This window comes from Saccopteryx bilineata, chromosome 7 (genome assembly GCF_036850765.1).
Source record: "Saccopteryx bilineata isolate mSacBil1 chromosome 7, mSacBil1_pri_phased_curated, whole genome shotgun sequence".
NCBI classification, from domain to species: Eukaryota; Metazoa; Chordata; class Mammalia; order Chiroptera; family Emballonuridae; genus Saccopteryx; species Saccopteryx bilineata.
Genome location: NC_089496.1, coordinates 91,331,503 through 91,343,725, shown reverse-complemented (window position 1 = coordinate 91,343,725; position 12,223 = coordinate 91,331,503). Strand labels below are relative to the sequence as shown.

General features: G+C 51.3%; 1 protein-coding gene and 1 pseudogene across 5 annotated transcripts in view; one reads left to right on the top strand and one right to left on the bottom strand.

Annotated features, from left to right (window-relative positions):
- SH3PXD2A (SH3 and PX domains 2A) overlaps nt 1–12,223 on the top strand; it is a 251,755-nt gene that overhangs the window by 123,076 nt on the left and 116,456 nt on the right. For all 5 annotated transcript variants that reach the window (XM_066240342.1, XM_066240340.1, XM_066240341.1 and 2 more), the window contains one exon: nt 6,115–6,191. In XM_066240342.1, coding sequence (XP_066096439.1) covers nt 6,115–6,191 — 77 coding nt within the window. The remainder of the gene's footprint in view (nt 1–6,114; nt 6,192–12,223) is intronic.
- On the bottom strand, nt 2,133–5,226 carry LOC136310674 (large ribosomal subunit protein uL24 pseudogene; annotated as a pseudogene).

Sequence of the window (12,223 nt, the reverse complement as noted above, 5' to 3'; positions counted from 1 at the left end):
AGGGCTGCCCGCACTCCACGTAACACGGCATATCCCACCCTCCGCGATTACTGCTTGCTTAATTCTCAGTCAGCCCCTGACATGGCTGTTCCCTGGACCTTGGCACAGTACCTGGCATGGAGGAAATGTTAATAATGTTCCCACCACACACACATAAAGTTCTAAGTCCTCCCCATGGCTCTGGTTCTCAAGGTGAGATCGGAACCCACAGAACTCTTTGAATTCATGCCTTCTTTCTCCTCCTCTCGATCCGAGCTCCAAACCCCAGGTTGAAATGCCAACTCGGCCACTTAATAGCTGTGTGAGTTTGGACAAGGCCTTTAAGCTCTGGGCCATCATCTCCTTCTGGGCAAAGTGGGGATAATAAAAGTACTTGCTGCAAACTTGTTGCGAGGGTGAAGGAGAGAACCCAGTGAAAAGCTCCTGGCATGTGCCTGGCACGGAGTCAGCACATAGCAACTATTTCAATCGTCTCACCCCTCCTCTGCGCCTTTCAATTCCAGCACCCCCACTAAACAGATCTGAGAACCTCTGCAGGAAGAGCTGTGAGCCCCGGCCCCTCGGGCTCCAGATGAGAACTGTGGAGGGCCCAGCGGAGGAGGGACCAGCTTCGGGTCACACAGCCAGCCAGTGGCCCAGGCAGGCCTTGAGCCCAGGACTCCGGCCGAGGCCCCTGCCCTTCTGCTGGTCCCACCTTCTCAGCCCAGCCCAGAGTAACATTAAGAAGGGTCCTCCAGCCTGACCTGTGGTGGCGCAGTGGATAAAGCGTCGACCTGGAAATGCTGAGGTCGCTGGTTCGAAACCCTGGGCTTGCCTGGTCAAGGCACATAGGGGAGTTGATGCTTCCAGCTCCTCCCCCCTTCTCTCTCTCTGTCTGTCTCTCCTCTCTCTCCCTCTCTGTCTCTCTCCTCTCTAAAATGAATAAATAAATAAAAAAAAAAAAAAAAAAAAAAAAAAAAAAAGAAGGGTCCTCCACTTCCATGCTTGGACCCTGTCGGGTTTGGCCGCGTTCTTTTCCACTCAGGAAGAGTTAAGTCCTGAGGTCTGTTTCATGCCCCATGTGTAATCTCCTTACAACGCTTATCATATTTCTGGGGCAGCATCTCTTGGCTTTGAAGACCCAGGCAGGAGCCTGGCCTCGCCATAAACGGGCTGAATTACATTTACAAGAGTCCTTTAATGCCCTGTGGTCTCGGCTTCCTTAATGGGGATTTTCCTTCTCTTTTTTTTTTCCTCTTTCCCTTTTAATACGGTCACCGGTTTGGCTTTCAGAGTGTGGTTTGGATTCCTAACAGAGAAGTCAAGGCCGTAGAATCCCTTCCAGATATTTCCTCCCCCTCCCCCTTTACCCCTGCTGCCTGTGCCAAAGCCCCAAGAAAAGAAAACGTTGCTGCTCTCAGGATTTCAGCAGGAAAGAGAGAAGCCCTGTTGGGATTCTAAAACATCATCCAGGGAATGGCTTGTCCAGAAATTCTCCTCCGGCTCTGCACCTGAGCACCAGACCCCCGAGCCGCGTGGGGGGGGTGGGGGACCCAGCCCAGAGGCATAGCCGCCTCACTTGCCGAGGGGCTCCAGGAGCAAGGTGGAGGACCCCTGCCAGTGGGGACGAGGGGCCCTTGCCCCTGTTTCCCAGCCTCGTCCACCCCCATCCCTCCCTTTTCAGAATCTTCTGCACTTTCTGGAGGCTTCAGTTCTTTTTTTTTTTTTTTACTTTAATTTTTTTTTTTTCTTTTCATTTTTCTGAAGCTGGAAACAGGGAGAGACAGTCAGACAGACTCCCGCATGCGCCTGACCGGGATCCACCTGGCACGCCCACCAGGGGCGATGCTCTGCCCATCCTGGGCGTCGCCATGTTGCGACCAGAGCCACTCTAGTGCCTGAGGCAGAGGCCACAGAGCCATCCCCAGCGCCCGGGCCATCTTTGCTCCAATGGAGCCTCGGCTGCAGGAGGGGAAGAGAGAGACAGAGAGGAAAGTGCGGCGGAGGGGTGGAGAAGCAAATGGGCGCTTCTCCTGTGTGCCCTGGCCGGAAATCGAACCCGGGTCCTCCGCACGCTAGGCTGACGCTCTACCGCTGAGCCAACCGGCCAGGGCTACTTTAAATTTTTAATGAAAAATATATATACGATTACTTTATTCTTTCTTCTTCTCAATTGCTTCTTCCTTGTACGTGCCTTTTCCTGACCTACTTGGTAAGATTTGGCTTTACGATCCAAGATCTCTTTGCGGTCTCTCGTCAGCTTTGGTCTAGTTGCTCCATTAGCTTTCCCCCATTGCACACGTTCAGTGTGGAGGACGTATTTCTTTCTGGAACCCTGGACCACTTGGCCAGCTTGCTTCCCTTCCTGTGCCCTCGCACAACTTGAACTTCATCGTCCTTTAGGGTGGGCATGGATTGGACGCTGTACTTCTGTCTCAGTTCTTTGGAAAGAGGAGGAGATGTACTATTCCTGCAAATGTGGGAAGGTGCATTGAAATGCCTCTTACAGTTCTGGCTCTGGTCAGAAGTCACAAAGGTGTTGAACTTGATTTTGACTGCTGGAGCTTCCGCGATCACAATTGTTCTTTAACTATTGTGAGGTTTTTTGTTTGTTTTTTTTTTGTTGTTGTTGTTTTTGCTAGTTCTGTCTCTGCAAATGGATCAAGTCATATGTGATCTATATATCTATATCTCTGTGTCTAATCCTGAGGTGCCAAACTCAGTCAGAGGTATGACTGGCCTTGAGTTGGGATCTGGGGGGGGCCTCATACAGCTCCCTAATCCCCTCCTTTCTTCTTAGCCCTCTCACAGGGTGAGAAAAGGAAGGAGTGCGATTTTTGGAGAATGGAAGTCACATTTTATTTCCTTTCAAAAGGAGCATGTGGCAGAGCCAGCTCTATGGGCCCTGGTTCCTCCAATGGTCTCTCTTTTGGTTTTCTCTTTTTTGTAGATGACTCCTTCAGGTTCCTGCAAGATACCTCTTGACTGCTGGTATCACTGGGCCTGGCTCACCCCCAGCTCCTGATGGATAACTGGCTCAGGGTGAAGGCTCAGAAGCCCAGCCCCAGGGCTGCCTGTCCTCTTGTCAGTCGTGGGGGCGGGTCTCCTCAGGCTGTGTGTTTGTGTTTGCATGCTGTCCCCATGGCTGCACATCTAAGAATCACATGTGCTCCTGCAACATGCGGGCAATAAAGCGACAGGCAACCAAAAAAGGGTAGAAGGCAACAAGGCCAGGAATACCAAATCTGTGACATCTTCCCCCAAGAAAAAGCAGCCATCTCCGGTGTCTTGATAAATCACGTTTTATCTCCTTTCAAAGGAATACATGGCGGAGCCTATTTATCTTGATGACATTGTCCAGTCTGCACAGTGTTGTCCCCCTGGAGGGGAGATGGCCCCCTTTGCCTGGCTTCTGAGAGAAAGGGAGGAAGGAGAGCTTGAGGGAGAGTCTAGGAGAGAAACGTGAGTGGGCCGGCAAGCACCTATTGGGCGTCTGCTGTATGCAGAGCCTCATGCTAAGTGCAGTGTGTGCTGCCGAGAGAGGAAGGAGCTGCAGGTGGGCCTCCGGTTCACACCGTATGTGGAGAGATGAGAGACATGAATGGGAAACAAGTCACACATGATGTGATGCTTTTGATGTTCCCCTGAGCAAGGCTGGTGACCGGTACCTGTGGTGACGAGAAGTCAGGATGGCTGTCGCAGCTGCTGTCAGCGCCTCCCAGCTCCCCTCACCATTCACTTCTACCTGCCAGAGGCTGCTCATGGGAGCAGCTGGGGTCTTTGTTCTAGTTATGGGGGTGGGGGCACAGAGCTAGAGGTACCGTAGAGTTAACGCTCTCCGAAGCTCTGTGACAAGCCAGGGGGCGGTGGATAAACACATGAGGCCTCCTTGCCCTCAGTTGGGTTTCCTCTGAGGTGTAGTCTGCCTTGTTCCCCCAATAGAACTGAGCTCTGGAGACCCACAGTAATAACTGGTTCTGTAACTCATTCCCCTACAGGTACTTCCCAAGCAAATGACTTGCCCTTGACTCCTTGTTTCTGGGTGTGCTTCTGGGGAAACACCTGGGGGAGCCCAGGGTCAGCTGGACCCTGACAGAGGACACTCACGTGGTTAACATGTGCTCCACGTGGTTGTTCACACCCAGTGGCGGTTATCTCAACTAGAATGTCTTCTTTTTTTAAGCCATTTTTAAAATTAATTTTATTTATTCATTCACTTTGAGAGAGAGGGAGAGAAAGATAATGAGAGAGAGAAGTGGGGGGGGGGAGCCCAGGAAGCATCAATTCCCATATGTGCCTTGACCGGGCAAGCCTGGGATTTTGAACTGGCAACCTCAGCGCTCCAGGTCAGCACCTTAGCCACTGCACCACCACAGCTCAGGCTCAGCTAGGATTTCTTTAATGCAAGTGATGAGAATCCATCCCTAGCTCTGGCCTGGTGGCTCAGTTGCTTAGAGCATTGTCCTGATATGCTAAGGTTGCAGGTTCGATCCCCAGTCTGGGCACCTATAAGAATCAACCAATGAATGAATAAATAAGTGGAACAACAAATTGATGTTTTTCTCTCTGTCTCTCCCCTCTCTTCCTTTTTCTCTCTCAAATCAATAAATTAAAAACTTAAAAAAGAAAAGAAAATTCATCTCCAACTAATTTAAATATAAAAAATAATAATTGTATTATTTTATGCAAGTAAAAGTACCAGGTAAACTCTGGGTTCAGGAACAGCTATATCCAGACGCTCAAATGATGTCAAAGAAATCTGCCCTTCACTATCTCTTGGCTCTGCTTTTCAATCATTCAGTAAACATTTACTGAGCACCTAGCTTATGCCAGGCACAAATTCTTTCTCTCAATTGGCTTCCTTTCTCAGGCAAGAGTAAAGATGGCTACTGGAAGCTCCAGGTTTTCAACTTGCCAGTTAGGAAACTTTGGGAGAAAGAGGGTACCAGCAAAGTTTCAGGGCTGATCCTCATTGGTCCAGATCAAATTCCCTGCCCATCTCTGAGCCAATCACTGTGACTTTGGTTTTCTAGGTGGGGTCACAAGCCTACCCTTGTTGCCAAGGTATGTGGTTAGCTCCATCTGAAGCACAAGGACTAGGAATGGAGGAGGAAGGCTCTCCAGAGGGAAGTTGATGGACACAGGCAACAGCTGCCTGTTACAGCAATGCGTGAGCACTTCACAGTGTACCAGGCTTCGGGGGCCTTCAGATGAGCCAGATAGGCCCTGGTGGAAGGGCACCCACATAGTTGCAGCACACAGCACAATGTAGTGACTTCCTTAGAAAGAGACAAAATACGCGGAGAACGGAAATGACTCCCAGCTCAGCCAATTAAGAAAGGCCTCTGAAAGGGGGCATTGGTCCTAGACATTGATGGTCTTTGGGCACGGAAATGTCAGCTCTGTCAGGCCTTGAGTGTCAGATCAAACAGTTCATTTTCTAAATTAATGACTGTAAGAGGACTATGCATTGATCTATTTGTTATCATTGAATTTGTATCGCTCAGAGGAGCATGCTGAGAATGCTGAGGGGCTGGTATTTCCTGTAAGTCTTGGCCATTACCTGTTAAAGGGTATATCAGCCCAGCTGTGCACTGGTCCAGACGCCTGGAGGCTGTGTGTCAGAGAGGTTGGGGAACAGTCAGGCTGGGGCAGCCAAGCCCCCTTGGTGTTGGCCTGTGCCTGCCCTGGAAATAGCCACCCACCTAAACTAAGAATAGGAATTCCTGTCTGGCTGGCAGGAACTAATGCCAATTTCTCAAGGAGGGATGGGCCTGAAAACAAAACGCGGCATGTGGGTTGGGCCACCCTTTGTATTTATTTGTGAAGTCACTGGAGAGCTGCGCCCGCGTCCGGGCATTGATCCTGCCATTAGACCCAGACAAGGTCACCTGGACAAGATGGCAGCTTCCAAGGCTCCTCATCTACCTGAGAGGTCCTGGACTCTTAGCCTTAGGTGCCTCCTGCCCCCTGAAAGAGGTGACCACTCACTTTCTGTTACCTTGACAATAAGCAGAGGCACTAGCCAGCTGAGATGCTGAGAAGCCAAGGGACAGAGGATTGAGGATGGGGGGTCCCCAGTCCCTATGGCAGCTTCACCTGGAATCACCTGGCTCACGGGTATTTCTCTTCCAGGCAAAATCCTCTTCCGGAGAAGCCACATCCGGGACGTAGCTGTGCGGAGGCTGAAGCCCATTGATGAGTACTGCCGGGTAAGGCTGTGTCTGAGGGCTGGGGAGTCGCCCCATCCGTCCGTCTGTGAAGGGAAACTGTTTGTACGAAACCCCCTGTTGTGATTTAGCACATGCACCCTGAGGCCTGGTGCTTCCTAGCCAGCGAGATGGATATGGCTGTCCCTTAGGGAAGGGCCACCCATGCCTGGGCCACCCTCTAGGGCAAAAGCAATCGGGCTCACAGCTGAGACTCTGTTCCTTTTGGACATGTTCATGTTTACAAAATGCTATTTTAAATCACTTGCACTGTCTTGGGAGCTCAGTTAAGAGGCTTCCTAGTGAAGGGATTATCCACGTGATATTTTGCTGGACATCAGAGGACTATTGCTTTCAATTCCTTTTGGGATGTTGTTGGAATCTGTTCTAAGTTCAGGAGAATCCAAAATCCATATTTGTTTACTTACAGAAGTCTTGATAGTTACAGATGTTCTTGGACACATGTTTACAGATCCAAGCGCGCGCGCGCGCACACACACACACACACACACACACACACACACACACAGCATGCATGCGCACATGCAGGAAAACAGCCAGTGCCCAGCGGGTGGGGGCGGGAAATGGAGCCTCTTTGTGCTCCTACTTGGATTAGAGCCTGGGACCCCTGTGATGAGAACGAGGGTTCTCTGGATGGTTTGGACTCCTCATTAGCTTTGCCACCTTGGGCCAGTTACTTCTCGGAACTTCAGTTTCCTCATCTGTGCCTTAAGGAGAATAGTACCTCTGCAGAAGGCAGCTCTGAGAATGAAATGCACTGATATATTTGAGATAAGTGTCCTGTCTGGTACAGAGGAAGCATTGGGTAGATGCTACCTTTTTGTTATTGTTATTACAAGACAGAAGCAATTGAATGTTACCATTGGGCACCACTGGCTTCAACGGAGATGGAATTTCTTAGTTAAAGGATACCTCCTGTAGAGTCTGACTCAGGAATCTTGAGCAGAGGCAAGTGGAGTAACATTTTGTTGCCAGTGCTAGCTAGCATTAGAGCTGGGGTCATCCACTGCCCCGCCTACTAGCTCTGTGGCTTTAGAGAGTGCCTTTGCCTCTCTGAGCCCCGGTTTCCTCATCTGTACAAGGGGGATAAAAACAACTCTTTCACGGGGTTCATGGAAGGGGCTGCGTAAGGGAATGTGTATCAGTGTTCGTCACTTCTGAAATGCCCTGTCCCTACACAGAGTTGTTGCCATAAGGTTCCTTTTTGCACTAATATTCGATCATTCTCAATCACCATGTCTGGCAATAAAAACACTTAAATAAGAAAAAAAAAAGCTTAAATAAGAATCATGCGGCTAACTTTAATAATGGTCTTCTCAAGCCTGTAGGAAGACAGACACTCCCACACACTCTCCATTACCCTACGCCTGAATTTCATGACTGTGCAGATCGTACTGGTCACATCTGCTGCCTGAACCAAAAAGGATGCCCCCGATGATGGATCCCCTACACCACGAGCTCCCTCCCTCCAGATCAGTACAGGCAGACCTCAGAGGTTCTGCGGTTTCGGTTCCAGACCACTACAGAGCAAGTGCAGTGATCTTTTCACTGGCGGAGGGTCTTGCCTTCAATTTATATAAAAAAAATTAAAATAAATAAAGGGAGGCAACATCTATAGCGTGATAAAGTAAAGCACAGTAAAATGAGGTGTGCCTGTATTCATTCTTCTCTTTAAAGGGCACTCGCCATTTCCAGTGAAACTGATGGCTGCAGCCTGAGCTTTTATTTCTCTTTATTCCTTTCTCAAGAAGTTAAATAAATGGGCAAAGCTAATGGAGGAGGGGCACAGGGCGGGAGGAGGCACCTGCCAGCTGGGATTCATGGTTCACATCAGCCTCGGTGGTGGAGCCCAAGCATCTGCAGTTGGTCTCTGTGGAAACACCCCCCCCCAGATCATCTGAGGGGGCAACCGATAACACCTTATCTCCTGATATCAGGCTTTGCACAGGAGTCCTGAATTGGGATGAGATTCAAGGGGGCTGTGGGGCTGAGGGAGCCATGTAAGTGGGGTCTGTAAGAGGTGGAGCCTCCTAACCTGATTAGCTCAGAGGAGGCCGGCTCAGAGCCAGGCAATGAGGGCAATGTCATGGGTTCACCAAGCAGTCAGGCATCTCTCACAGGCCATAATTTACTCTGAGAATGGTGGGGGAAGGGGCAGTGCAGAAGTGACCTTTAATTCCACCGAACTCGAAAGCTGGGATCTGGTCTGATTGTCTGAGACCTTAGAATGACCTTAGAGTGGTCGTGAGGGATAAAGCAGTTGAAATAGTCTGATTTTCAGAAACTCAGTGAGCCCCCAGCTTCCTAGAAAGTGATTTAGGAGGAACAGTCGGGGCAGGAGAGAGGCAGCCACAGGAAGTGGGGATGGGGGCCGAGAGTCGAGGGCCAAATGGTCATAACTCTAATCCCCACAACATACCCCCTACCCCAGCCAGAGTCACTGGGATTTTACCCATAAAGTGTCTATTGATTAAAAACCAAAATAATGCTGCTAAAAGGAGGGAAATGTTTGATCCTGAGTAAAGAGCAAGGCACCCACCATTGTTTTGCCAAATGCAGTACTTTGCTTTTTGTCCTGGGACAGGCCTTCCCCAGAGCCGTGGGCTTCATGGGGGAGGGTTAGTTTTAGCCTGACTAGGGCCCCCACCAGTGCTGCTCCCCTTGCAAAGACCAGGCTTGGGCCCGCTGATCTGGGAGGGGGTCCCAGAGACATGCAGTGTGCCACCCTCTCCCTTATTAGAGCTGCACCACTTGGAATGACGAGATGGTGCCATGTGGTGGCCCATGTCACTGGCTCCCAGAAGATGGTCTCAGGGGCCAGGAACTGGAGACTTCAAGGCAGGTTAGGACTGGGGGTTGGAGGCACTGGGAGTACTGGCTGAGGGCAAATCTGGATGGCTCTTTCGTGCCTTTGCCAGTCCTGGGTACCTACTGCCCTCAGCCCCTTCCCTCACCCTGTTTGTCCCGATCTGCTGTCAGTCAGGTCACCCACCCTCTGAACCACAGAATGGCAAGGTTGCCCCATAGGCCAGTGGCTCCTCCCTGGATGCTGAGGGCTCTGAGGTCATGGTCATGCCGGCCCTTCTCCAGCCTTGGGGCCTTCCAGACCCTCCAACCTCACCTGAGTCAAAGCTCTATTAGAAAGGCTCAGTAAGATTGATTGATAGACCAGCACTGAATTCACGGATAGTGGGACTGGTTACAGGCCTGGAGCCGACTATTAGATCTAGAAGAAACTTTAGAATGTCTGCTTTGGGTTTGTCCCAGCAGTGTTCCATGGGCTGTCAATCAGAATTGTTTGGAAACCTAACTCTACAGCCCGAGACCTATGGGTAATGGTGGAGGCGGGATAGAGGAGAAGATCAGACAGTGTAGGCTTGCTCTGGACCAGTGGCCTGATCTAAAGTCTTGGTACTGGCCCTGGCCGGTTGGCTTAGCGGTAGAGTGTCGGCCTGGCGTGTGGAGGACCCGGGTTCGATTCCCGGCCAGGGCACATAGGAGAAGCGCCCATTTGCTTCTCCACCCCCCCCCTTCCTCTCTGTCTCTCTCTTCCCCTCCCGCAGCCAAGGCTCCATTGGAGCAAAGATGGCCCGGGTGCTGGGGATGGCTCCTTGGCCTCTGCCCCAGGCGCTAGAGTGGCTCTGGTCGAGGCAGAGCAATGCCCCAGAGGGGCAGAGCATCGCCCCCTGGTGGGTAGAGCGTAGCCCCTGGTGGGCGTGCCGGGTGGATCCCGGTCGGGCGCATGCGGGAGTCTGTCTGACTGTCTCTCCCCGTTTCCACCTTCAGAAAAAAAAATAATAAAATTAAAAAAATAAAGTCTTGGTACTTATTAGCTGTGCGACCTTGTGAAATTACTTAACCTCTCTGTGCTTTACGTCTTATACAAAATTGGAATCAAAGTCACACCCATCTCTTGGAGTTAATGTGACGATTAAATGAGGCAGTCCCCCAGGATGTCACTATGATTAATAAATGCTGGCCTAACCGAAGCCCCTCACGTTTCTTTCTGCAGGACTTCCCAGAGCCTTGCTATGATAATGAACAGGGTGACTGATCTCCAAGACCAAGCTGGGGATCTATCTGTAAGACATCCTTTCACTTGTGCCCACCAAACTCACTTTATGTCACCAAACAGGTGTTCCTTGAGACATAGTTTGAGATTGTAGAGCTAGTCTACTTTATCCTAAAAGAAATGACAACCGGAGAGGCGAAGGTGAGCCACCCAAGGTCATGCAGCAAGTCTATAAAGGCAGACTTGGAACTAGCATTGAGGTCTCCGGCTCCCTCCCCAGTGTCTGGTACGCATCCTTGCTCTGACCTACAGAACAATGGCAACACAGACAGTAGTGCAACAGCTACTGTTTCCTGAGTGCTTACTTGGTGCCAGGCTCCTCATTTTCATGAGCTCACTTCTCCTCCTAACAGGTAGGTGCCACATCAGATCCATTGCACTGAGCTCAGAGAAGGCAAATAATGCTTTCAGCATCACACAGCCTGTGAATGGGAAGAGCCAGTACTCAAACCCACATCTGCTTGGCCCCGAGGTCCTGACCGAACCACCCCCCTACATACATCTTGATTGTCCAATGGCAGAATTTTAGGCCTGAGCCAGGGTGGTGCCCCAGGAGTCTCAGAGCGGCTGGGTTGGGGTTCCCTGGCTCTGGCAGTCACCCCAGCCCAGGTCTCCAGGACCGACTGCTCAGCACCGGCTCTCCTGCCAAATGATTCTGGCCAAAGATGGGCTTGGCAGCGGCTCTGGTGGAAGCTGCTCTGAGCTGAGAGCCTCTTGTCAGCCTGAAATCAGGACGAGCCCTCAGTGCGGCTCCCCTCGGGGCTCCCTATTAAATAAAGATGTCTGCAGTGCTTCGACCAAAAGGCCCCTTTGTCTGAGGCCCTCACAGCCCACGTGTCCTCTGCCCCAGAATGGCGGTCTCTGTCAGCGTGAAGAGCTGCTGTGTTCGCCCTAGTGCTGGGTGAGCCATGTCCGGGCTGGGGTACGAGCCTGGGTGGGTGGCAGTGTGCTGAGCTGGCAGGGGGCTAGTTCTCTGGGCTGCCTGGAATCCTGTCCCGCGCCTCCTCCCTGTCCCTGTCGGAGGTGACCTTGGCAGCAGCTCTGCACACAGCCTGGGTCCTGGGGAATTCGTTCCTCCTGCCCCCTGCCCATCCCTGCCCATTAGTGCTCCCTTCTGAAACTCCTGCCTCCTGCCAGGAGCACTCGGTCTGCACGCACCTGATTCCCACTTCTCTCTGTCTCTCTCTCCTTCTATCTCTCTTTTCTCTCTGTCTCTCTCTATGTCTCTGTTTCTCTGTGTGTGTGTCTCTCTCTCCTCCATCTCTCTGTCTCTCTGTCAGTCTCTCTCCCCCACAGTCTCTTTATATCTCTGTCTCTTCTTTTCTTCCTTAGTTACTCTTTTTCCTTTTCCTTCTACCCTTCCTGGGGGAAGGGAACAGTACATACCATGTGTGTTGAATGAAAACTTGAGCTTTGTGGGGGTAAGTTCCACCCATCCTACTGGTCTGAGCACAGGGCTTCCTTCTGCTGCTTACTTTAGTTGCATGTCACTCCCCACCAGCCTCAGTGTCCCCATCCTCTCTGCCTGTCCCAACCCTGTGAACCCCTCTGTCCGGCTTGTGTCCACTCCTCTAAGAAGCCTTTCCACGTGCTTCAGCTTACCCTGCTCTTCCTGGCATCCTCCACACAGCCCAGTGAGACGCTGCTGGGTCAGGGCTGGCCCTGGGTCAGTGTGCCTGCAGGGCACCCCGCCCACACTCAGCACCTGGAACCGCCCGCTCCATCTCTCCGCCTACCCCGACCAGTTACGTCTTACCCATCCTTCAGAACTCGGTTTCCGAGAGTCTTTCTAAAACCCCTCTCTCTCCCTTTTAAACTAGGTAGGTCCTGTCCATCTCCGTGGCAGCTCCCTGCATCTTGGTAGAATTATCAGTTTGTCTTGGTTAATTGTGCAGTCAGTGTTTAGGGACTGTGAGTGCCTTGTGCAGCTGGACTGGGGCTA